At 48.0% G+C, this 27,046-nt stretch overlaps 1 protein-coding gene across 9 annotated transcripts in view; it reads left to right on the top strand.

The window, feature by feature from the left end:
- OSBPL1A (oxysterol binding protein like 1A) overlaps nucleotides 1-27,046 on the top strand; it is a 2,815,351-nt gene that overhangs the window by 2,448,067 nt on the left and 340,238 nt on the right. For all 9 annotated transcript variants that reach the window (XM_069620918.1, XM_069620915.1, XM_069620919.1 and 6 more), the window contains one exon: nucleotides 23,896-24,019. In XM_069620918.1, coding sequence (XP_069477019.1) covers nucleotides 23,896-24,019 — 124 coding nt within the window. The remainder of the gene's footprint in view (nucleotides 1-23,895; nucleotides 24,020-27,046) is intronic.

Below are 27,046 nucleotides of genomic sequence, written 5' to 3'. Positions count from 1 at the left end.
ATTGGCCCAAGTGGTGAGCGGGCCGGCTCACCACTTAGCATGTTTGAGTGACAGCTAGGCTGGGTGAATGGGGGTTTGCTGCATAAAAGCAGGGCTTTGGGGACTGGAACTTTAGAAGTCGCCACAGGACCAAGAATCCGACGAGGGAAGAGCTGAGCCGACCTGCTTCGACGACACCACCCGGTGGAGCCCTGCTGAACCGCCTCACCACTTTTCCCGACGACCGAGGAGAACTCTTAACGGAGTGGCTCCTTCCCTTGACTGGTGGGGACAACCAGTTTTCGCCTTCTTTTCGCTTCTCGAGGTATCTCGTGGCCGCCTTGCCAGTGCCAAGCACCCCGGCAACCGGAACCCCACCACTTTTTACCCCAACCACGAAAGTCGGTACAACCCTTTGACCGGAGGACTCCGCGGCTGGTTTCTTCCCGGGCAGTGCAACGACCTTCTTCTTCTGCTCTTCTGCGAGAACTTCTTCTCCCCTGACCGACGTCGAGCCTTGCTGCCACTGCCTGGAACAACTGCCACCGCTGGAGGATCCTTTCCGCTTAAGGTACCGTGTTCCGCCTGGCTTCCCTTGCCACCGACTGTACGGGGTAGATTTAGCCCCCGGCTTTCGAACCTGGGAGTGCCTGGAATACCCTGGCTAAACTTCTAACCCACTCTAAACTCTTTCTAACTCCTTGCAAGACTTTGAATCCCTAATAACAGTGTGATCTTGGGCACATTTTCGCTCCGGCTACTCTAAGAGTGGGCCCTGCCTAGTGACTTTTGCTCACCTGTGACTTTGTGCTTCTTTGAGCCTATTGCAAGTGTTCTGGACCTTAGAGTGGTGTGTTTAACCCATTTCTGTTTCTTTTTATCCCTTCCTTAAACCTACTAGAGTGTCATCTAACGTTAAGCGCTCACCTCTGTTTTAATTATGTGGAGTTAACTTAGAGTTGTCTAGATAGGAGTAAGGGTTGAAACTGCTTTCATTATAACTGTGTTTTAAGTGTTTTTACTATACTTTGCTAGAGTGTTTTCAACTTATGTGTTCTTAAAAAAAAAAATTAAATAACTATATACTTTTGAAACCAAGCCCTGGTCAGTGTTTGCTTGTGCTATTGTGTCTGAGTACATATTGTGTATACTTTGCATACTGCCTAACTCTTCTTGAGGGAAGTCTGACTGCTCAGCCACAGCTACCAGGTAAATCTGGGTGGTGCGGACTGCTACCAAGTGGGTTTACTGCTATACCTGTAGTCTTAAATCTTTTGCAGTGTTCCCCAAGGGAACTGCACAGGTTTCTGCCTAACACAGAGTCAGCGTGATTCAGGTGCTGGTCGCCTCTGAACCATACACCACCTTTCACAGGGACAAGGTAGTCATGCGGACGCACCCGGCATTTCTGCCCAAGGTTTCATCTGCATTTCACTTGAACGAGGAAATAGTCCTTCCTACGTTCTTTCCCGATGCCCCGGATGAAGCACAGAGAGTGCTGCACTGCCTGGATGTCAGGCGTTCCCTAAAATTCTACTTGGACAGGACCATGGGCTTCCGCAAGTCAGACCCCCTGTTAGCCACATTCGGAAGCCAGGCTATCAGGCCTCTAAGGCTTCCATATCCCGCTGGATGGTCTCTGCCATCAAAGAAGCGTATGAGGGCCAGCACAAGCCGCTCCCGGCCAACATGCATGCCCACTCAGTCAGGGCCAAGGCAACGCCCATCGTTTCAACGCCATATCCCTTGGCAAGTCATAAGCAGGGCGGCCACTTGGGCCTTTCCCTCGGCTTTCTGCAAGCATTACTGTTTGGATGCCGGCTCTAGATCTGATGCGGCGTTCGGACAGGCGGTTCTCAGAAACCTATTTGCTTAAGGAGGGTCTCCTCTCCACCCTAGGGCTACAATCAGTTGCAATCGCCCATACAGTATGGAGGAAAAGGGATGGGACATGAGAGTAATTATAAGTTACTCACCGTAGTGACTAACATACTATTAGTCCATAGTCCCCTTTCCGCCACACGTCCCACCAACCTCCCCCCTAATAATACTGGTGTCATTAGGCAATGTTAAATCTATTGTCGATGCGGCAGTGGGGACTGAGGTGTGGCGCCGGATGGCGGAGTCAGGACAGCGCATGCTCCCTGGACCGCCAGACCACCCCCCCCCCCCCAACGCTCCTCTAAATTTAAAGGGGAAGAAGGTTTTTCTGGTGGAAAAGGTTCTGTCCCCCGTCCCTTGGAAGGTCTCATTCTATACCCCCTCTCGCACTCGTCACTCTTGCTCTCAATTTCGTCTTGTCACTTGTTATCCGTCTCAGTAGGATAGCTCAGGGGAAACTTGGGAACAAGACGCCGCAGAACAACACAGGTTTGATCCTCGGGTCCGCGCTTAGAAACCTCTGGGTATTAAGCGTTTTATAAATAACCAATTACAATCATACCCCTTGTGCGCAGACACATTTTTGTTCTTTTTCTCTGTGTGCTCCCCTTCACTGGAGCGCCCTTCCTCTTTCTCTTTGTTCTTTCACAGTGCTTTCTTTGTTCCTGGACTCCCCTAAGTCCCACTTAATTTACTCTGGTTAAATGGTGGTTCAAGTTTTATCAAGTCTTATTTTATGTACTGCCTGATGCTGCGTACAGTGCTATGGCGTAAAGTGCTATATAAAATCAAATAAAATACAAATTCATCACACTACGGATGTCAGTGGCCTGGGTACTTGCCCCGGTACTGGACATTCTCCTAGTTTCGACTCTGGGTAGGCCCCTGGTGTCTTTTCAGTGCTTGGTGGATAAGGTGGTTGACACCATGGTACAGATGGCTCGATCTAGGCCTAAAATTCAGTATGAGCTTGCTGACATTCTGGATGAGGGGTCCAAAAAAGAAACACTGCTGCCTTTGTATATAGCACTACAAGGACAAGTGCTAGAAGCCTAGGAAAAGTTTGCCTCAGTTCTGTCTTTGGACATTGCATGGAAATATCGCCCCGGCCCCTGGACTCTAGTTTCCGTACTAATCATGCCTCCCCCGAGAGGTTGGTGGTCCAAGCAACTACCACCAACGTGTGGATGTCCACTTTAACTTCCCTGTCTCGGGACAGCGAAGTACGGAGCTGGGCGCATGGAGAAATACGTTTTTCATCTTGGGCCATGTGAGGGTATAGGAGTACGATGTGGACACGAGGGTAGCATATTGATTGGCAAAGGCTTATATGAATAACAAAAACCGGGGGGACAGGGGTGGAGGAAATCCTAACTAACCCTATCTCTAAGAGGGGTTTCCCTGCCTCAACAAAATTACTAACAAAACTATCTGTGTCAGAATGTCCAAAGTAAGGTTCACCAACCTGTGTCTAAACCCTAATCTATTTTTCACAAGCTAAACTTAACATAAGGTGAAAAGGGAAATGTCTCCTGGTTGTCAACCTGCAGCCCAGCTTCGTAGTTCTAAACAAAAGTTCCAAAAAGGTGTAGAAAAGAAGACAAAGTTCCACAAGACTCCATGGGTTGATTCTCTTCCCCAGAGTCTTTCCGCGTTTTATCCAAATTGTCTCTGTATCTCTGGTTTTCAAGCTATCTCCTTATCTTTACTTGGAGGACCTGACTCCCAGGCCTTGCGACAAGGAAGAAATAATAGTTTGGATCTCTTTCCCAAACTATGCTGAGGGTCCCAGACCCTTTCTGAACAGACCCTGATCCCAGGTACTGCGTTGAAGAAGAATAAGTGCAGATCTTCCTTTCAATTGCTACGTGTCTCAGATCTTGTTCTTAGAACCCCCCTTATCCCCCTTAGTTCACTCTCCTGCCAAAATGGGTACTCCATGTTTCCATTCTCACAATTCTCTTTCTCTGGCTTTGCTTCCACCTGCAGCCTTGGTTTACTCTCCTGCCAAGGGCTCAGAGTGTCACTTGTACATGCAAGCTTTGTATTCCTCTTTACTGTTGTTTCGGCTGTACTTCCCCAATATGTGTCCCAGACCCCCCTTCACTTGGTTTCTCTGTCCCAGTGAAGATTCCTTCTGTACTTTGCTTAGTGGCGTCAGCACCCTCTGGGTGTCCCCAACCCTGGGATTAGCCACCCTAGTACCGGCAGCATCTTGGCCGTCACCTTCCGGTTGTTCGCTGGTCCCCCAGGATCTTGGGTGGGTTCTCTGGCTCAACGGGCCCGTCCCCTCACTTCTGCACTTCTCCTCTGCAGTTTTGAAGTGGGTTTTCCGCAATCTAGCCCCCTTGGTCACCGGCGAGCATCTCCCCACTTCTCTGGTCTGCCTTCTGCTTAGCGGGTCTCTCGTGAGTGCAAGACTCTCCCAGACACCTTCTGCTTCATTGCTCTGCATGTCTGCGTGTAGCCTGCCAAGCTCTCGTTCCATGCCAAACTGAAAACGAAGACGCCATAGTTCTCTTCCCTCTCTGCTTTTGAATGATACTAGACCAATAGGATCATTCAAAATACTATAGCATGGGGGGCGTGGCCAAGATGGTGGGCTGAGCGGACGCGTGCAATGTGAGCTCCGTCCTTGAATATGAGAATATAAAGTGGATTCCTGCATCTCCCATGTAGTAATCGATCCCTGGTGTGTGGGTGTTAGGCAGACACCTGTGCAGTTCCCTTAGGGACCACTGCAAAAGGCTTAAGATTACAGGTGTTGGCAGTAAACCCAATTGGTAGCAGTCTGTATCACCCAGATTTACCTGGTAGCTGTGGCTAGACTGCAGCCAGACTTCTCTCAAGAAGATTTAGACAGTATATAGAGTATACAAGATGGGTACTAAAATACAATAGCACAAGCAAACACTGACCAGAGCTTGGGTATAAAAGTATATAATTATTTATTTTAAAACACACTTTGTAAAATACACTAACACTAATATGGCGAGCAAGTTCAAACACAGTCACTATTAATATATATACATCCCTGATTACTTATTGAACAAGTCTTAGTTAAAACGCCACTTATTTACAGACAGAGGTGAGCGCTTAACCTAAGATGGCACTCCAATAAGTTAATTAAAAAGGGAGGGAAAAAGGCAGAATTAGGAAAATACACAATACCAACACTCTTTAAGAGAACCAGAGCAAGTCAGAAAAGGCAGTCTCTACTGGGGAGCAAGAAAGTCATAGGCCAGGCCCACTCTTGGAGAGAGCAAGGCGGAATGTGTCCAAGATCACACCGTTGAATAGTACTTTAAAGAGTCGTTGCAGATAGTTCAAAAAGGGTTGGATCCGTTCAGAAAAAGTTAGTTAGCAGGTCCCAAGTCACCCCAGGATAGAAAGTCAAGGATTTACGGGACACCTTGAACAGTCTGTTGCAAGGGAGACCAGGCGGGACTCAGTACCTGAAATGGTGAGAAAGCTCCTGCGGGGGCAGTTGTTCCTGGCAGCGGGTGCAAGTCGGTGCTTTGTCCAGGGGAAGAGAAGGTCTCGACGTGGAGGAGAGCTGGAGGTCGTTGCACTGCCAGGGAATAAACCAGCTGCGGAGTTTCCCAGTTAAAAGGTACTACCCTTTTATTCGCGGTAGTGGTGAAGCGTGGCTATCCGGCCGCCGCAGTGTTTGGCACGGGTGATTCGACCACGAGACGACCCAGGAAGGCGAAAAGAGGGCGAACTGGTTATCCCCACCAGTTCAGAGGAAGAAGACTCTCCAGGCTGAAGATCTTCTCTGTCGTTAGGAAGTGGTGAGACGGTTCAGCAGGGCTCCAACGGTGGTGCTGTCATTGCAGTTTGGCTCAGCTTCTCCCTCTTCGGGTTCTTTGGTCCTGTGGCGACTACTGAAGTTCCAGTCCCCAAAGCCCTGCTTTTATGCAGAAAACCCCCATTCATCAGTCCTAGCTGTCACTCAAACATGCTAAGTGGTGAGCCGGGCGGCTCACCACTGGGCCAATCACACAAGAGTGCGACTTCAGTTGCTGAGGCAACTCAGTCCAGGGTGGCTAAACCCCCCTCCCACACATCCTGTAGACCCAGACAGAGTGGCACCACTTTTGGAGGCTTTTGTGGAGCAGCCCGCCAAAAAGTGGAACAAAGGGCTCGACTTGGGTTGGAGTTACAGAGGCAAACACAAATGCCATTTTAAAACCGAGTCCTGGCAAAAAGACCCAACCGGGGAAAAATATTAAATAAATAACCCGGCGGGATCTTTAACATTGCACCAAAAAAAGTGGTGCGTTTAAAATGAATGGGAAAATCCCATAGGAAATATTCCGGTGGAATATTTTGCGTGGTAACCACTGCCACCAGCCAGAAACTCGACGAGGGGGGACTGCACAGTGCCCCCTCGAAAGATATACCCAGGGGCAATCTAATTACCCCAACCAGTACTTCCACAATATGATGGTTTGTACTGGTTCCGTTCACAATTTAAGACTAGTAAAGTCAATGGTGACTTTACATGCCCTGGGAGACAGTAGTCAGTCCCAGGGTATGGAGTCTATGTTTGGGGGTCACTATGACACGCCTGTGTTACTGCACTGAGGGTGCTGTGTAACACACTTACCAAAACCACATAAAACCCTATGGAGTAAAAGACCCCATAGCCCATAAAACACATTACAAAGTCAAAGGATATCTCAAATCATGTCTAAGAGTGGGAGAAAAAGAGTCTCACTCTTAGCAGGAGAAAAAAATAAACCCCAAAAATCCAGCAAAGCTGCTTTGGGAAATTAGCCTTAACAGAGAATTCTCCCTAACAGTGGCGAAGGCAATGAACCGAAACGCAGGTCACGAGAGAGCAGAAGTGGAGACCGGACTGCAGGCGGCGAGTGTTAGGGAGAATTCTCATTGATGGCTAAATTCCCTCACCTAGTGAGTCCCCCAGCAGCTTTTCTGGACTTCTGGAGTTTATTTGTTCCCACTTGGTAAGAGTGTGAGCTTTTCCCCCACTCTTACCTGTGTTTTGCCATGTGAATTTCCTCTGTTTTTGTGATTGTGAACTCAGGAGTACACCACTTCAGTAGCCCTTTTCTTTTGTGTGTCACACAGCACCTTCAGTGCAGTGGGACAGGATTGTCTTTGAGACTTCCCACCGACTCCATTTCTGAGGCTGACTACCGTCTCACAGAAAAGGGTAAAGTTGCCATTAACTTTACTTAGTCAATCTGCCACAGATCCAGTACACCCCATCTTCCATGGAGTACTGGAAAGGGTTACTTTGTATCCCCTTTTATCTGCACTTCCTAGAGCATTGTTTCGCTGTTTTAACATTTAGACTTGGCTGGTGGCAGTGGTATCTATCCTAACTTTTCTACCGCGATTATATTAGATAAACGTGGTATTGGTTTAGGCTATTATATTAGCCTCGAACATAAACCCGCTTGACCAAATTGTCTTTCTCTTGGCTCCGGTCATTCACCATTTCTTTTTGTTAAATTCCTTCTTGTGTTTTGTTTTGCGCGGCAAACCAGGTTCGCCTTCTTTGTTCACCGTCTTTTGGCAGGCTTCTGCAGAGAAGCCCTCCTCTTGGCGCCTGGGTGTCTAGGTGGGCTGAATGTGAGGGAGAGGTGTAGTCATCCCCTGCACAGGTTATCCTAGGAAACCCAAGTCGCACTTTTCCATGATTGGCTGAGGTCGTTGTCCAGGCTGGACAGCCCCCCTGCTGGGTGATTGACAGCCGGGCTGTGTGAATGGGGGTTTTGTGCATAAAAGGCAGGTCTCTTGGACTAGAAGTCAGAGAGTCACCACTGGAACGACAAGGAACTGAAGAAAAGCGGAGAGAACGACGACTGCTGCAACTATCCCATCCCGGTGAAACCCTGCTGCAGTCCGGAGCTATCTACCCTTCGTCGACCAGAGAAGATCCAGTCCGGAGTCTTCTTCCCTTGAGCTTGGTGGGGATAACCAGCTCATCTTCTTCAGCCAGAGGTCGCCTTCGTGGTCGAAATCGCTGCACACAGTTGTAGTGGTCCGGATAGTCACCTGAAGAGCCTCTCCTGTTTTTAAGGAGCGCACCTTTTATTAATTGTCGCTGCTGCCGGCCTCATTCCTGTGTGGTGCAGACCCCTTTAGTCGTCCACCTTCACCTCGAAGCTCCAGGAGCCGTGGGTCTACGGGAAACCATCAGGAACAACTGCCAGGGCACCAGTTGCACATTTGGAATAAGGTACTGTGTTCTGCTTGAGGAAACAAGGTGAACCCCTTTTCTTCATTTCCAAGGCTTGCCCTTGTCTTCCCTCCTTCTTATAACTTGCTTCCGAACATTGACAATATCAAAGTACTCTTGGCTACGTTGAATCGTGAACTGTCTGACTGTGTGATCCTCGGTAACAGGCCCCCGGTGTCACTTGACCCTGGCTCCGGCCCTTTGACTCTTGAACTCTTGTCAAGAGTGATTCTCGATTCTGTCTGCCTAACTATAATATTGCCTGTGATTTTTGCCTCCAACTCCCTCTGGGTATCTCAGGTGCTAAGTGTGTTTTTGCCCCAGTAGCATTTCATGTTACGGATACGCATTTATTCAGTAGACCGAACTGTCAAAAAGTGATCACAATTGTATTCCGGTAACGTCTTTTGTTGATAACACCGGTCCATTCAAACACAGGGTACTTACCTTGAGACATACTGTACAAAGTGAATTGGTTGGTTGTAGTATATTTTTCGTGTTGTTTTAAATTTAATAGAAGTGTCGTGTTTATAACAAATGTTTTAAAAATAAATGTACTCATATTTTTCTACCTGAAACCTTGAGTCAGTGTTTGCTTGAGTCACAGTAATTGTGGTCTATTTGTGTAATCTCTGCTACTGCTCATATACTCTTGAGATAAGCCTGGCTTCTCCGCCACTGCTACCACTCTGACATAGTAGTACAGGCTTGTACCAAAGGTAAAACTTGTATTGCCACCTGTAGTCTTAATTGTTTGTAGTGGTCCCTATGGGGCACTGCACAGGATTATGCCTAACAGTGATAGGCGAGCATCACCAGCTGAGGAGAGAGGCCTGCGGGGAAAATGGCAGGTGGCATAGTGCAAGCGGGCCAGGTGTGCCACAGTCCTGGTGGTATCCGAGGTGCACTGCACTTGTGACAGGGGAGAAACAGCGAGCCAGGGGCTGGCGTTCGCTGTGCATTTCTGCATGGGCCAGTGGATAGAAGCTAGAGTCTCAATGAAGATCCAGCAAAGAGCCTAGTGAGGGAAACGCACAGCGTGGCATGGGAGAAGCTGGTGCTCGTTCCCGCCTAGTGAGTGCCTGCAGCAAGAGGCGGCGCTAGTGCGACTGAGGGCTTGCCTTAACTGTCTAGTGCAGTTCGGGAGCAGGGAGCCGAGTGGAGGGGGGCTCCCCTGTCCGTGCACTGGAGGCAGGACAAGGACCACCTGGGAGTGCTGACAGCAGCGCTGCGCCCGCAGTGAAGAATGGGCAGTAGTGGCCTGTTGAGGAACAGCAGCCGGGGGAGAGAGCCCTTGGGAACGTCAAGCAGTGGAGGAGCCTGTGAGGGGGGCAGGCTGTGAAAGAAGAAAGAGCAGAGCCTGGAGGCACCAGTTGCAGACTGGTCTGCAGAATCAGTAGGAGCGGCCCGGCAAGATAACACTGTCTAGGACGCGAGGCCCGGTGAGCAGCATGAAGAGCAGGGCCCTGGGGCATTGCAAAATACTGAGAAAAAAAACTGAGCAGTCATCTAATAAGAACGGAAGGTGGAGCGGTGACAGAGAGGGCTGTGGACTGCTCATTAAGGAGGAAGGTGTGAGTGAGAGGGAAGAAGCTTGGCAAGAAGGCTGAAGAGGAAGCAAACAACCTTGGTTGGGAGAGGTGGAGACACAGAGCCTTCTGATGCTTCTCCATGAGAAAGGTGTGCCATCTGGAGCATTAAACAGGAGCTCCAGTAGAGGTCACTGAACGGGGGTTTTCAGTTGTTAATGGTGGACTGACTGGCTGCCAGTAGCAAGTGGAGGTGGACAAGGGCAAAGGGCTCGGCCTCGTCCCCGCAGGGGAGACCACCTGATGAGCGCACCCACAACCGGGAAGGTGCCCATGTACTACAGTGGATAGTGTTGGAGGGGCAACAAGGAGTGGAGAAGTAGCAGAGTGCCCCCTTCGGAGTGGTAGAGCCAACTAGCAGAGGCGGCCCGAAGAATGCCGATGGGTCCGAAGAGGAGAGTGTTAGGGAGAATTCTCTTATAAGGCTAATTTCCCAAACCTAGTGAGTCCCCCAGCAGCTTTGCTGGATTTTTGGGGTTTGTTTTTTTCTCCTGCTAAGAGTGAGACTCTTTTCCTCCCACTCTTAGACATGATTTGAGGTATGTCTTTGACTTATTGTGTGCTTATGGGCTATGGGGTCTTTTACTCCATAGGGTATCATCGGTTTTTATGTATGTGTTACACAGCACCCTCAGTGCAGTAACACAGTGGTGTCATAGTGACCCCCAAACATAGACGCCATACCCTGGGACTGACTACTGTCTCCCAGGGTATGTAAAGTCACCATTAACTTTACTAGTCCAAAGTTGTGAACAGAACCAGTACAAACCATCATATTGTGGAAGTACTGGAAGGGGGTTAATTTGATTGCCCCCGGGTCTGTTTTCAAGGGGGCACTGTCCAGTCCCCCCTTGTCGAGTTTCTGGCTGGTGGCAGTGGTTACCACGCAAAATATTCCACCGGAATGTTTCCAATGGGATTTTCCCATTGATTTTAAAGGCACCACTTTTTGGTGCAATGTTAAAGATACTGCCAATTTATTTATTTAATATTAAATCAACGGTTGGGTCTTTTTACCAGAACTCTTTTCTAAAATGGCATTCATGTCCGTCTGTGTAACTCCAACCAAGGTCGGGCCCTTTGTTCCACTTTTTTGGCGGGCTTCTCCACAGAAGCTCTCCAAATGGTGCCATTATGTCTGTGTTCCACAGGATGTGTGGGGAGGGGAATTGGCACCCTGCCTTAGCAACCCAAGTCGCACTCTATTCTGATTGGCCCAGTGGTGAGCCGCCCAGCTCACCACTTAGCATGTTTGAGCGACAGCTAGGCTGTTGAATGGGGGGTTTTCGGCATAAAAGCAGGGCTTTTCGGACTGGAACTTCAGAAGTCGCCACAGGACCTAAGAATCCGAAGAGGGAAGAAGCTGAGCCATCTGCAACGACGACACCACCGGTGGAGCCCTGCTGCAACAAACTCACCACTTTCCCAACGACAAGAGAAGGTCTTCTGCTGGACGAGTCTTCTTCCTTTGAGCTGGTGGGATCAACCAGTTCACCCCTTTCGCCTTCCAAAGACGTCTCTTGGTCGAATCTCCTGTGCCAAGCACCCCGGCGGCCGGATAGCCAAGCTTCACCACTTTGACCGCGAATAAAAGGAACGCACCTTTTAACCCATGAATTCCGCGGTTGGTTTCATCCCTGTGCAGTGCCTCGACTCCAAGTTTCCTCTCTTCCCCTGGTCGAAACAACAAACTACAATCACTCCCAGGAATAACTGCCACCGCTGGAGCTTCATCTCTCTTTAAGGTACTGTGTTCTGCCTGGCCTCCCTTTCCACGGATTGCTAATGGTGACCCGTAAATCCTTGGCTTTCCAACTGGGTTGGCTCCAGACCTTCTAACTGTACTTATTGAATCACCCCAACCTCTTTTGAACATTCTGCAAAGACTTTTAGTGCATTTTAAACTGTGTGATCTTGGGCACATTTCGCTTTGCTCCATTTAAAGTGGGCCTGGCCTATGAACTTTGGCTCTACAGTGTATATTGCCTTTACTCCCTTGCTTGAACTTCTAAAAGTGTTGGGAACTGTTTTCTTTCTATGCCCTGCCTTTTTCTCTCCCTTTAACTTAACTATTGGAGTGCCATCTAGGTTACGCGCTCACATATGTTTTAACAAATAGTGGTGGTTTAACACTGACTTGTCTAATAGTTATCAAGGGAGGTGTTGATACTTTACCTGACTGTGTTTTAACTTGCTTTTGATTTAGAGTGCTAGTGTATTGCCTAAAGTGTGTTTTAAATAAATAATTATATACTTTTGATACAAAGCTCTGGTCAGTGTTTGTTTGCTCTACTGTGTTTTTAGCACTATTGTGTATACTCGATATACTGCCCTACTCTTCTTGAGAGAAGTCTGACTGCTCAGCCACAGCTACCAGGTAAATCTGGGTGGTGCAGACTGCTACCAATTGGGTTTACTGCTTACTCCTGTAGTCTTAAGCCTTTTGCAGTGGTCCCCAAGGGAACTGCACAGGATTCTGCCTAACAGAAAGGCACCACGTCTGGAGTTCGGGAGCAGGAGAGACACCAGTGGGAGCACAATCAGACCATGCTCCACTTAGGGAACCAGACGGTGCACAGCGGAGAAGATATGGCATTCACCAATGCAGCCCTGGCCAAGTTTAAGGGGGAGATAATGGAGACAGTGAAAACACAGGCAGCCAGTATTGGGGAAGAACTCTCGCAGGCGTTGACGGCGAATCACAGAGACATTAACGCACTGGGTGAGCGAGCAATGGAAGCGTTGGTCACTTCGTGGGACTGGCCGAAAAAGTACCTGAACTGGCACAGCAGGCACAAGGTGTGGATTAACAGCTGCATGCCTTGGAGGAGAAGTGCGAGGATCTGGAAAAGAGATCACGGGGGTAATATATTAGGATCAAAGACCTTAAGGAAGGGGTGGAACGTTTGGACCTGGAGGGCTGCTTCCGACAGATGTTTGTAGATCTCACGGAGGGGGAGCAAGGCCAAAACATGGAGATTGAAAGAGTGCACAGAGTGGGTAGTCGGAGAGCAGAGCCAGGGGCCAGGCTGTTACATGTGATTTTAACGAATTACATTTGAACTAATGAAATTATGACGAATAAGAAAAATACTGAATTTTCATTTTTATTATCCCCCTCCAAACCCCATTTCCCCACATTTCTAACCAGACCCAAACCACCACCCCTTTTAACCCCTTACCCCCACCCCATGTCTATTTATTTTTTGATATTTTGTTCCTTAGAATTTCATTTGTTATTTAAAATTTGTTAAAATCACTGTCCTGGTGAAGATATATAGTTTCAAAGACAAATCACGCCTTAAGAGTGCGGCCAGAGGGTAAGGGAAAATTCAACTGAGGGGTAGCGATATTCAACTATACAATGACTTGTTTCAAGCAACACTGGCGAGGGGGTTGTTTAAACCACTCTTGATAAGAGGAAGATGATGTACCGGTGGCTCTTCCCGACAAGGCTTCAGTTTCGCATGGGGCATGAAGAAAATATTGTTTCTCAGGTGGAGGATGGCTTGAAAAGCGTTGGACATGTGTCCCCGAGACTCTATGGAGGAGGGGACGGAGAGGCAGTAGGGGGGAACCTCGAGAGCAGAGCAAAACTACCTCCAGTGGTGGAGCTCAAAAAAAGGGAAGAAGGCGTGAGTTGGACAGATGGACCCAGGAAAGGTCTGTTTCAAATCAAGGAATACTTCCTCTTCAATGATGCTTGAGAGGTGGGGATCCAATCAGTCTGGCAGGGCTTTAAGGCTACCATTCGGGGGGGGGACTCAATAAGGATAGGCTCAAAGAAGAAAAAGGAGAGGGGGGAGAAAGAGGACGTGCGCCACAAGAAAATAACAGATACAGCCGGTTGGTACCCAGGGGAAGTATAAATCTCTGACGGAAGCAAGGGATTTCCGGCGGTATAAAACACAATTGGAGACCATTCTGACTAAGACACAGAAAAAAAAACTCTTGTTTCTGAAACAATTATCATGAGAAGCGGGACAGGGCGGATATAATCCTAGCATGGAGGCTGAGGGAGGAGAGGAAGCAGAGAACTATTGGAGCTATAAAAACTGAGGAGGGAGGGTCTTTCTGTGACTCTAGAAACATCGGAAACTAATTTGAAAAGTACTACAGTAATCTCTATGCCTCGGAATGCTCCAGGGATGAGGCACAGATAGATGCATTTTTGAAGGGATTGCCCCTCCCGGGACTCCCCAAGGAACTTTTTTGAGTACCTTGAGCACCCCATAACTGTAAAGGAGGTCCTTCTGACCAACAGCGGGATGAAATCAGGATGAAATCGGGGTCAGCGCCGGTGGGAGGATGGCTTCTGAATGAAGTTTTATAAATTCTTCAGGTCACTGTTAGCCCCACACCTGGTGAAGGTGTTCAACGCATGCCTGCATCCGGCAAACAAAGTGAAGGGCCAGGATGCCTGCCTGGTGTTGCTGGACTCAGAGAAGGCCTTCGACAGGGTCGAATGGCCCTTCATGATGAAGGTCCTGATGAGGATGGGGCTGGGGCAAACCACCTGCGATGGGTGGCGGAACTATACAATAAACCCAGGGTCCTGGTTAAGGTTAAACAGGGAGATTTTCGTGCTAACAAGCGGCACAAGTCGGGGGTGTCCCCTCTTCCCATTACCTTATGCACTGGCGATGGAGCCACTGGCTATTGCAATTCAGATAAATGGTCAAATTAGGGGCATAATGGGGGGGGGGGTAGAGTGCAATCTCTCCCTCTTTGCAGACGATAGATTGGCTTACCTCACCAACATACAGCACTCCTTCCTGGCACTCATGACTCCGGGAGTATGGCCGCCTCTCAGGACTCAATATCAATGTAGTGAAATCCTGTATAATGCCTAAACTCAAGCAGAGCCCCCTCCTCGATTCGAAAAGGAGGGTTGACGAAAAGAGTATAAAATACATGGGTATTCAGGTGACGAGGGACCTAAACGAGATGCTTTCAGACAATTATGACCCCCTCCGAGCACAACTGGAGATGGGACCCCCTCATACTTTTACATCCCGTCCCCTTTCCTCCATACTGTATGGGCGTCCCTTCCTAGGGATGGGAGACGGAACCTTTTTCACCAGAAAAACCTTCTTCCCCTTTAAATTTAGAGGCGTGCGGGGGTGCTGCCCTGGGAGCATGCGCTACCCTGACTCAGCCCACAGGCGCCACTCCTCAGTCCCCTTTTTCCGTGTCGACGGGAACGTGACGATTTCACCTGCGCTCCTGGGTTTGGCCTTGCAGTGTAATTCCATGCACTCTTCCCCGGATTCTTCTCTTATCTTTTTGTCTTTATTTGTCATCTAGGTACTTGGTCCTCCAGCGTCACGTTCCTCCCCGGCACATGTCGACTTCAGCGAGTTTCAGCAGGTGTCCATCCTGCGAGGGACTCTTTCCCACATCTGACACCCACGCTCTTTGCCTCTGCTGCCTTGGCCCTGACCATGGCTCGGAAGGTTGCACCATGTGCGACTCTGTGACTCCGTGTGCACTGAGGAAAAGGCTAGCTGGGTGGAGAGAACTATTCTAGAAGACTTGAAGAAGTTTGTCCAGCTGGGATCGAGGTCCAAAGGCAGAGCTGGTCAGCATACCGCCTTCTCTCCACTTAGCCCTCACGTGGTGGTCCAAGGGCTGCAATCTGCGGACGGGCAGGCCATTCCAGCAGCTTACTCCGCAGGTCACCATTACTACGGACTCCTCCCTAGAGGGCTGGGGAGCCACTCTGGACAGCCACAGCGTCCATGGAGTCTGGAGCTGGCAGGAGCAGGAGTCTCATATCAACGGGCTGGAGCTCAGAGTCATTTGGCTAGCCCTCCGAGCCTTCCTTCCACTCATCAAGGGCAGGACAGTACTGATCGAGACCGACAACTCCACCAGCATGTACTATGTCAATAAGAAGGGTGTACCAGGTCCCCTCCACTGTGCAACCTAACGGTCAGCATGTGGGACTGGGACCTGGAAAACATATACCTCAGGGCCGTCCACCTCCTGGGGGAGGCCAACTTGGAAGCGGACAGACTCAGCCGGCTGGTAGTGTACATGGACACAAATGGCAATTGAACGACCACGTGCTGCAGGTGGTCTCCAACACCTGTGGCCATCCTCAGGTGGATCTATTTGCCTCCTGGAGGAACAGGAAGTGCCATCAGTTCGAGCAGGGACGAGGTCCCGGCTCCCTGGGCGACACCTTGCAGATTCAATGGGAGGGCATGACAGCCTATGCTTTCCCCCCCCCCCCACATCCCTGATGCCCAGGGTACTCTGCAAGATAAAGGAGGCTTATCACCTCAGCATCATAGTTATAGTGCCATGGTGGCCGGCGAGACCGTGGTTGTCTGAATTGCGCAGCCTCTTGGACTGACCACCCATTTACCTTCTGCTGGCCCAGCACCTCTCCTGTCCCAGCAGGGGGCAGGGTTCTCCACCCTTCTCCTGAGAAGCTAGCCCTCGCCGCGTGGTTCCTGAGCAGATCACCCTCAAGCACCTGAACCTCTCTCAGGCTAACCTGGAGATCATCCAGGGCGCCGAAGCAATGCTACTAGGAGCGAATACAGGAGTAAATTGAGCAGGTTCTGTCACTGGGCAGATTCTAAGGAGATCAACCCCCTGATGTGCACACTGGACGATGTGCTCTCTTTCTCGGCACACCTTGCCCACTCAGGAGTACAGGTGGACACATATTGCACCTATCTCGCAGCCACAGGGGCCTACAGAAATTTGGATGAGGAGGTCTTCTCCTCTTCCAACCCGGTAGTCAAGAAACAACTGGCGGGCTTGTCCATGCTTTACCCGCCCATCAGAAAGCCACACCCTGTGTGGGACCTCAATGTGGTGTTGGACGCCTTGGCGCACAAACGCTTCGAGCCAATGGCGTACGTGGGCATCAGGCTGGTCACCATCAAGACAGCTCTACTAGTACGTCTCACCTCCGCTCGCAGAGTCAGCAAGATCCAGGCTCTGGTGGCTTCAGAACCCTATACCACATTCCACAGGGATAAGATGGTTCTGTGGACTCACCTGGCGTTCCTACCAAAGTACCCTCCCCGTTCCATCTAGACGAGGAAATAGTCCTACCTACATTCTTCGCTGACCCTAAGGATGAGGCTCAGAGTGTCTTGCACTGTCTGGATGTCAGATGCGCTCTGAAATTCTATCTGGATAGGACCAAGGGCTTTGGAAAGTCAGACGCACTCTTTGTCAGCTTTGGGGGCTCAAGACCCGGTTATCAGGCATCCAAGGCCTCCATCGCGAGGTGGATGGTTGCGCCCATCATAGAGGCCTATGAGGGGCAGCGCAAGCCACTGCCAGCCAACATGCGCGCCAATGCTGTCAGGGCCAGGGCCACGGCCATCGCATTCCAGCGGCAGGTTCTGTGGCAGGTCATAAGCAGGGCAGCGACCTGGGCCACCCCCCTCAGCTTTCTGTAAGCATTACTGTTTGGACGCCGGCTCTAAGTCAGACGCAGCCTTCGGATATGCGGTTCTAAGGAACTTACTTGCTTAAGGAGGGTTTCCTCTCCACCCTGGGGCTACATTCAGTTGTAATCGCCCATACAGTATGGAGGAAAGGGGACAGGACGTAAGAGTAATTACAAGTTACTCACTGTAGTGACTAATGTACTCTTAGTCCCCTTTCCTCCATATGTCCCACCATCCTCCCCCCCTAATAATACTAGTGTCATTAGGCAATAATAAATATTGTCAACGCGTCATTGGGGACTGAGGAGTGACGCCGGTGGGCAGAGTCAGGGTAGCGCATGCTCCCAGGGCCGCTCCCCTGCAGGCCTCTAAATTTAAAGGGGAAGAAGGTTTTTCTGGTGAAAATGGTTCTGTCTCACGTCCCTAGGAAGGGACACCCATGCAGTATGGAGGAAAGGGGACTAAGAGTACGTTAGTCACTACGGTGGGTAACTTGTAATTACTGACCTGGTATGGTAGAATGGCTTCAATAAAGATGAATGTTCTTTCCAGGCTGCTGTATCTGTTCGCAGCTATCCCGAGACAGCTTCCAGAGTGGTTCTTCCTAGAAGTAACTGGAGAGCTCCAAAGAATTATCTTGAAAAATCAGACACCTATGGTAAAAATGGCAACTCTGACACTCCCAAGGGATAACAGGGGATTTGGGTTCCCTGATATCCGCCTGTATTACAGGGCAGCCCAACTTAGAGTGAAGCTCGAACACATGAGGGACGTCCTGCGGACCTATTGGACTTACCTGGAAGACCTGATGACACACCTGCTGAAGGTGCGGGACTACTTTTCATCCCCAATCAGATCCATTCTGGAACGGCTAAAATCCCACACCACTCAGTTATTTTTTTTGGTCAGTCCGGCATGAATCCAAGGTGCACCAAGGGTCCCATGACATGGCCCTCTCCTATGTCCTCCGTATGGGGGCACCCCTTTGATTTTGGGCACCAGGGTCTAGCCCTCTCACAGAAAAGGTCAGATATGGGCCTGGAACGTGTAGAACAACTATTTAAGGAAGGGGTCTTCCTGGACTTGGTAACCGCCCGGTAGATCTTGGGGAGGGACTCGATTTCAGTGTTTGAATATCTCTGCATCAAGGTATATTAACAGACCCAAAGTGGGGAAGATCAGTAGGGAGAGAGTGAACGGCAATGGAAAAAGTAATTGACTTATCCACCACGAGAAAGGGTATCCTATCCAAGCTGTATAAAGGTATGAATGAGACATATCTGCAGGGAAGACAAACATTTCAGAGATACTGGGTGGACCTGGTGGGGGAAGAGATCTCTGAGGAAGACTGGGCACAAATTTATAAAGTTGCCTTTCAGGGTGGCCTGTTCACCTCCACGATAGAACATAACTTCACATTGTTGATGGGATGGCACAGGGATCCCCTGAGGTTGTCCAGGATGTTTGCGGGAACCTCTCACATGTGCCCCAGGGATTGAGGACAGCAGGGGTCTCTGGTCCACATGTGGTGGTGGTGTCCCAAAGTGCAAGTGTTTTGGAAGGAGGTGCGGAGCTTGTTGGAAGAGATCACGGGAATTCGGTTGGGCCTAGACCCAATGCAGATTCTTTTGGGGATCCTGCAGAAGGACAGGGACGAATACAGGCTCCCTAAAATGTGGGAAGCACTGTTGAGAGCAGGGGGTTTGGCCGTAGCCCAGTGTTGGAAAGATGAAAGGCTTCAGTCAAAAGTAGTATGGGAGGGGAAAGTACACAATATGATAATTGAGAGGCTGACTGCGGCAGTGAGCGATGGGATGAGTGAGTTTCAAGTAGAATGGAGTGCTTTGTTGCTCAAGTGTGGACTGGATGAAGGGAACCTTGAGGGTCGTATAAGCACGTAAGTGGATTTTGAATCCGGGAAGAGAGGGTGAAGCCCCAGAGGGAGCCGACAAAGGTAGAACACAGACACAGTGGGGATGAAACCTCCAAGACAATAGCAAAGGGAAAACAATACCACTGAACGAGTTTGGTTGAGAGGATGGGAATTGGAGGGGGCGGAGTGAGGGGGGAGGTTTAGGGGTAGAATAAGTGGAGGGGTTAGGTAGAGGGGAGGCCAAGACTTCTGATAAGTAATGTGGTTTGTTATTGAAATCATTATTTTTTACATGTCGTGTTGGCTTAACAAATGCAAATAAAATTAAGTTAAAAAAAAAATAATGGGCTCCTTATTTCACATGTGGTGGTTTTGCCTGAAAGTTCTGATGTATTAGTCCAAACTTCTGAGTTGGATCAAAGAGATTACGGGGTAGTACTGGGTAAGGATCCACAAACCGTATTCTACTAGGGATCCCCACTAAAGATAGGGAAGAGTATTGTTTCCCGAAGATGTTGGAGGATCTCCTAAGGGCAGGTAGAGTAGCACTGACCCAAAAATGGAACCAATCAGCGACTCCAGTTAAAGAGGATTGGTTGCATAAGTTCTAGGACATATACTCCATGGAAAAACTGACATATCTTGTACTTGATGACCGCTGTACGTTCAACGAAGATTGGGGAGAGTTTATTGATACATGGGGATAAAGTAGACAATAGTGCAATTGCAGAGTATTGTATCGGTGTACAATGCGACTAAAACGGGAACCCGGGGATCTAGAGTTCAACTATTAAATGGTACCAATTCAGAGGGAGGAGCTTGCACTTTAACTTACAGGACAAGACAAATGTTTATGACTGGAGGCAGTGTACTCTGATTGGTTTTGCAGAGGAATGACCCATATGCTGTATTGTTTTTAACATCAATTAGTCCAAGTGAACTGCGCTTTTAAAGATGCTCACCCGATAAGAAATAAATGGGAAGTGGGAAGGGTGTAGGGATGGGGTAATCACTTGCATTTTTTGTTTGGGGAATTTTATCAAGCTTTATCGATCGGTTATTTGCAAAATGTGATGTTGGGAAATGTTTCAATACAAACATGGTTTAAAAAAAAAAGAGCACTGCCAAAAAGGGGTATGAAAATGATACCGGAAGGCTCCAAGACCCCGGTGAGATCAAATCTACAGAAGCTTACAACCCACAGATAAAGAAACTTGAGGCACTTTCTTTATTGACTCTTGAACAGTTGTCTGAACTAACAAGAACTTTCTTTGTTTTGTGGATTAACCCTGAGAAGAAGCCCAGTGAATTCGTATAACTTGGAAGTTACCAGACACTGAACATTCTGGTGCCATTTAGTTGTTAGTTAAAATGGTAGGGCTAGTAAGAAGTAGGTTTTGGATGGAGGACATTTCCTTTGGACTTTTTGACGCTGGACGAGCACCCATAGTTAGTTTTGTTAGGCCGGAAACATCTGCTTAGCAATAGGGATAGGTAGGCCTTTATTACATTATTATTTAATAATACCCATGAAAATATCCGCAGTCCATACTACGCCTTCTGGTTCACCACAGCTGACATTAAACAGATCTTATCAAGGTGGATCATCCTCTACGTTTTGGAATGCTATGACATCGCTGGGAAAGGAGGCACTTAAGGGTCTCATTCAACTAGATGCCTGACTGCCACCTCTGCCCAGCAGAGTTGAAGTCCCTCTCTTGGAAATTTGCAAAGCAGCCACGTGGGCATCGTTGGGCATGTTTGCTACTTATTACTGCTTGAATTCCCTGTCAAGAAAGGACACTCGCTTTCGTTGAGCAGTCCTCCAGAGTTTTCTGCTTTATGTGGTGTCCTCTCGCTCTCCCCCCCCCCCTTGCCTAGAGATCCCTTCTGCTATGGGAATCTGTCATAGATGAGTAATCTGTGGGAATGAAGACTCCATTAAAAGCACCAGTTACTTACCTTGCAGCAATGTTCTTTCTGAAGGGTGGTCCTCCCGTAGATTCCTCAATACCCTGCTTCTCTTGGCAGATAGCTCGTACACCTAGTCTATTCTGTGGGCTCTTCGCAGCTGAGTGCTAAGGAAAAGGGGCTTAACTGAGGTCTTGGGGCACAACAATTCAATATAGACTGGCCATGATGTCCTGTCTGGTGTAGGGTATGTATCTGCACCAAGCAGAGCAGACATGGAGCTCTGCTGTGCCCTGTGGTGATAAAAAAAAGTTTCCAAAGGCAGCTGGTGCTGGAGATAGAATAGGTAGAAACACCCTTCAGAAAGAATGTTAAGTAGTGGTAAATAACTTGTTCTATAGCCCCATTGGTATGTGTCTTCTTCATAATGAAAATGATTTGTGTACTTGATCCACATCCTGTATAAATGTCTAGGTTAAGGAATGGGGAGAAATTAATTCCCAGATAATTTTGAAGAATGATGCTTGTGAGATGGTTGTATGTGTTTCTGAGTTAAAATAAAGTAGCTGACAAAACATCAGCTATAACTTGGGCCTATGACATGCATTTGATACCACTATTATATGAGAAATGTCTGTTATCCAAACCGAGCTCCTTTTCCATTGAAGTATATTAAACAAAAAAGTGTTATTCACCAACGGGCTTTTCATTGAGCTTTGATAATGATTGTTGCATGTCCAGCTTTTCATACTTTACCTTAGTAAGGCAGGGAGAATGGTCTATGCAACTGAACAAATGCCTATTTAGAACTTACTTGATGTGATTGGTATCATGGACATGAAGATTTAATGGGCTACACGTGAAGAACAAATGCTGCTCAGCTTCAAAATGTTCTATTCAAATAATCCTTCACAAGAGATGTCTCCTCATCATTGTGCTCATGTACAAAGACCATGTGCAACAAAAGGCCCCCCCATATTAGCATGAATACGCAACACTACCTTGTCGGATTGTTCAGCACATTATTTTGGATATGTTCTACCTTTTAATAGTTTAATTGACATTTGCCACTGTCATTGAGAAATTGCATACCTGTACAGTATCATTTTGCAGTATGTGGGGATTTCTTGTGCTTTGTAATAGGTGCCATATGAGGGCATACTTATTTCAATTCATGGGACATTTAAATACTCACACGTTTCATGTGCAAACCGGGCTGAGCTTAGATAATGTCAGTATAAAGCACCTAACTGCATTTTCCATTTATTTATCGTTCATTTGTTTGCTTGTTAGGCGCTTATACAATAAGAAATACTGTTTGAAAGCACACACAGGGCAATGAGGGAGCAAAGGAGGGAAATACATTACAAGACAATATTTAAGAGCAGATATTTCTGCACATGCAGAAAGGAAGAGGGAAGATGGGGTAAGTGCTGGGTAGTCCGAGCTCGTGGAAGCGCCAAAGACGGAATGCTAGGAATGTTGAGTGCTACACTGCCTGGGCCACGGGTGGTGGGAGTGCGAGCCTCCAGAGCGGAGGGTGTGCAGATGCAAAGTGCTGTAGATAGACAGGAACTTTGAAGAATTGGTGTGGGAGGTCAAGGCCCTGATGATGCATAAGGGCCAAGGACATCGATTCAGCAACTCTGGGATTAGCAGAGGAGAGAAGAAGCAAAGGAGGAAGAAAAGAGGAAAATCTTAAGGGGCTTCTTAAGGAGCTTCCGAAATTTTAGAAGATCCTGCTGAAGGTGCAGGTGGAGGGGGGAGGCTATTCCAAAGGAAGGAGCCCGCAGAGGAAAGTGAGCGACGCCCTGCCCTCTGTTTAGCAAAACACTTTACACACAAAGAGTTGGTGCCAGAGGAGAGAAGTGGTCTAGTGGGAGAGTATTTAGTGAGATAAAGTTGAAGATAGTGTAGTCCGCGGGCACAGACAGCCTTGTGGATGATGCAGAGGGATTTGAATTTAATCTGTACAGCAACCGGGAGCCAGTGAAGACTTTTTAGTGCAGGAGAGATGCGGTCCATGGGCTTAAAGACAAGGATAAGTCTTGCTGCCCTATTCTGGATAAGCTGGAGGGGTCACAGAGTGGAAGAAGGAAGATTCAGAAGGAGGCTGTTACAATAGTCCTGTCTAGAGAGAACCAGGGCTTGAGTCGCATTCAGCCTCTGAGGGGAAAGTGATAAAAGGTAACATTTCTTTGAGAAGGAATAGCTGATAGTGGGACTTCTTGGCGTTGTCCTGAGTGTGAGGGAGGAAGGAGATTTGAAGATGATGCCAAGGTTTCTGGCTTCAGTTGAAGGCGCAGAGGGAGGGCTCGAGGAGGAAGGCCAGAGTGAGGGGAAGAAGGAGGGAGCAGGGGTCCCAATGGGAAGGATTTCAGTTTTACAGGCATTGAGGCAGAGATCATTGGAGGCGCACCAGGATTGGATGGCAGATGGGCGGTCAGGGATGATGGAGGGTGCAAGTTGGTCAGCAGGGAGTTTGAGGAAGAGCTGTGTGTTGTCTGTGTAACACTGGAAGTTAGAGGAGATGATGCGTGCAAGGAAAATGTTAAAGCGCCAGCGGGGAGAGTATTATAGAGCCCTGGGGGACACCACAGGTGGAGATGAAATTAGGAGAGAATGGGCCCAGGATGACTTGGGAAGACTTTGTGTCATAAAACCATGAAATAGTCTGTGGGATCACAGAAGACTGTAAATCTTTCAGAGCCAATATTCAATTGATCCTTCGCATTCCAGGTAACCATAGTGAGCCAAGTTGTGGTGGATTTGTGATAGGTTTTTTTGTGTTTAGAAATCTGCTCAGGGTACTAGATTCTTTTAAATAGTACAGTGAGAAGGCACTAGATGTGGTTCATGATTGGCCATTCCCCACCTTCATCGGTCTCTTACCTCAGTGAATTTTAAATGTACGTTTTTCCAGAAATGTTGCCAAACCTGTTGAATCGCCCATCTAACTTAAGGGTATGATTTTCAAGCAATATCCTGAGGATATTTAACACTTGGTTTTGTTTATTTTTCTCCCTATAGATGTATAATTTCACAAATTTTGCAATGGCTTTGAATGAACTAGATAAAGAAATGGAAAGCATTATTCCCAAAACTGACTGTAGGCTGCGACCTGATATAAGAGCAATGGAAAATGGAGAAATAGGTAATGCGATTACATATGGTTGTACTGCATAGAAATGTTTGGAAATGTTTACTTCGCTGTTTGGGATCTCTTCCTGAACATGTTGCAAAGTACTGCTTCAGGTTTATAATGGCCTACTCTGTATGTAATATTTATAATGTATTCCTTCCCCCCATATATTCCTAATTTTAGACCTTTGCCCCCACGCCAGCTGATCTTCGGAAACCTTTCCGCAGCCGGCATTGAGCCTCCCATGATTCTGAGCATATGTGTAGAACCCACTGTGCCCCATGACCTCAGTTATTATTATTATTTTTTGTTATGCACTCAGCACACTGTTTTTAGAATGCATCTTATTACCTGAGATTTTCAAACTGCATCTTGCCCATTTCTGCAAAGACCTTTGGCTTAAAGCTATGTAAGGACTGCAGGAGCAAGAAGACCTTCTCAGACCCCAATCTCATGTCCCACTTGTGCATGAGGCTGATGCTTCTGCCAGCTGATCACTTGAAGACCCTCCAGAAGCACACTGCTAAATTGTTCAATGCCTTTCAAAAGTGTAAGCCTCAGACCTCTTCTTGCTCTTTGGCCTCAGGGACCTTTTCTTAAATGCTCAGAGGATCAGAGAAGGAAAGTCAGTTGAACCTGAAGAATCTTGCTCTTCCAAGAAAGATCCAAGGAAGGATAAAAAAAGAGGAATCATTAAAGAGATCTCACTCACGCAGCTTATCTCAAAACTCCCTTTTCCCCTCCCGAAAACAGCATCTGAGGGCATATCATTTTAACCTAAAAAACATGTACCATTTCCCACAAGCTTACTGAAAATGGAAGAGTGGGAGTAGTTCAAATGTTATGGTTGACCTGTTTTTGAGTGCCTCTTGGCTTGCAGTCCCGACCCGAAGCCCACAGTGGGGATATGGCTCACTGCGACTTCAATGGCTGGCATAGGTACCTAATTAAGCAAAGACAGGACGCCAGCAAATGTAGTCCCTTATTCAATAACAAAAAAGGCTGCATGGTACCATTCAACTCATGTATTTAGTGCCAAAGTCTCAGCTCCCTCTTTCAATGCAGAGTTATTTGCCTCATTTTCAAGCATTGAAGCTGTGGTGCAAAGTCTTCTGACCGTGACTCTGATGTCAGCGCCATAAAACGCATACCTCTCTGGAGTTTTTTCTTGTCTCAAGGACCCTGTTTTTGGCAGAATCTGGGAAATCTTTAACAAGAAAGCAGGTCGGAGAAGGTGACTGATTTCCAGAGTCATTTTAATTTGAGGACACCAACACAGCTGCTTTGGCAGACGACCTTCATGACGGCAGTGGGCTGTACTGACCTCTTGAGCTGAACTTTATGCAGGCCGTGCCACATGGAAATCAATGCTGCCTTCCTTAAGAACAGGGCCAGGGTGGTGGAGTTCTTAGGGATGTCTGCCCTTTCTAGGTCTGTGGCCCATTATGACTAAATGTGCATGGGGCAGAGTGTTGGCCCTGCGTTTGGTGTGTCCCTGCTGCCCTTGTACTGCTGCTAGAGTCTGCCTTCTGTGTTTGCTGAGGAGGCGAAGCAACTTTACCTACACTCGCCCTCCCGACGCGGTGCATCGCAGAGTGTTGGCTGAGTGTTAGCTGCAGTGGTAGCAAATGGAAGCATCTCCACCCGCTGGCAGTCTTCAGAGGACCCGAAGTCAAGCCCGGCTGCTTTCACTGCGGGACGCGATGAAGACGCCCCTGCCAGTGTCTGGCCGTCTAAACGAACAGCGCCCCAGTGAATCGTTCAATCTGAAGAATGGTCCTCTACCAACAGGTACTAATTGTGATTTCTACCCTGAGCCCGCGAATATGTGTGACCCCATTTCCTTTGCTGTTGACACAGTATCCCTGAATCTTATAACACACGCGGTGGACATGGCGCTCCCGTCCGCGAATCTTAACAGTGCCTTTTCCGCCTTCCTTATGACGTCAAAACAAACTGACTTGGTACGCCAAAAATCCTTTTGCGCAGATAATGGGGGGGGGTCATGTGAAAATGAGCAAGTAATCTTCACAAATGAAAATGCTCAAAAAGTAAAGTTGGTCTTGAGTATACCAAATTTTCTAGAAAAGGCTAATTACATAGAAAGACCTGCTCCATTGAATAACTCTGCTTGTAATGCTCAATGTATTCAATATACAAAAAAAAGAAGCACCTCTGTTGCAGATCCAACATGCCTAAAATGGCACTTTAAACGACTGGAAGTTTGACAAGCACTCATAAACAAACCAGAGTTCCCTGAAGTACAACTCAAAAATGATGCGTCAAGAGGAATGAAACAACTGTCTTTATGTCAGATTTTGACTTGTTGGAAGGTACCGAGGCCCTACAACCTGAGACTAGTAACGAACTGCTGTGTGAGATAGGGGCCGTAAATTAGGGTACGTTGCTGTTTCCAAGTGGGAAAGGGGTCACTCATGATCTTGGAACCGTGGAGAACTTATGTTCCTTGGAAGAGAGCGAGGAACTGCCAACCCCTGCTTTAATTGATTCTAGCACAGCTCTGAATCCTCCAACGTTCACTCAACCCCAACTACCCAGTGTCCTAGAATCCTCCTACCTTAGAACGGAGAATGAGAAAATCAAATGACTCCAATGTTGGCGGCTCGCTTAACGAAAGACATTACAGATTTAACTCTGCAGTTAGAAACAGGTGGACGAAATGGCAAGCGGCTTTGTTTGGACTTAGTCGAGCCTGCAGACTGTAGTCAATCCTGCCAGGTGAAAAAATGTAAACCTACTATATCACCATCGACTTTGATAACTTCAACTGAAAAAGAAAATGGTTCTCGTCATATGCTTGCAGCTGAGGCTCAGCCTTTTGCTCATGTTCCTGCAACTTGCGCCTTGTTGAATCCAAACACAATTCAGCAGCAATCGATAAGCATTAACGATGAGTCTAGTGAAGAACTTGACTCATATTCAACGGGATTGTAATGAAGGAATCCAGAGTGCACAATTTGCCCAACTGCAAGCCAGCATAATCTCTGCAGTTACGATCACGCTGACACCCTATCTAAA

The sequence above is a fragment of the Ambystoma mexicanum genome, chromosome 5q (genome assembly GCF_040938575.1).
Source record: "Ambystoma mexicanum isolate Mex_15411 chromosome 5q, UKY_AmexF1_1, whole genome shotgun sequence".
In the NCBI taxonomy this organism is placed as follows: Eukaryota; Metazoa; Chordata; class Amphibia; order Caudata; family Ambystomatidae; genus Ambystoma; species Ambystoma mexicanum.
This window is presented reverse-complemented; position numbering and strand designations above follow the sequence as displayed.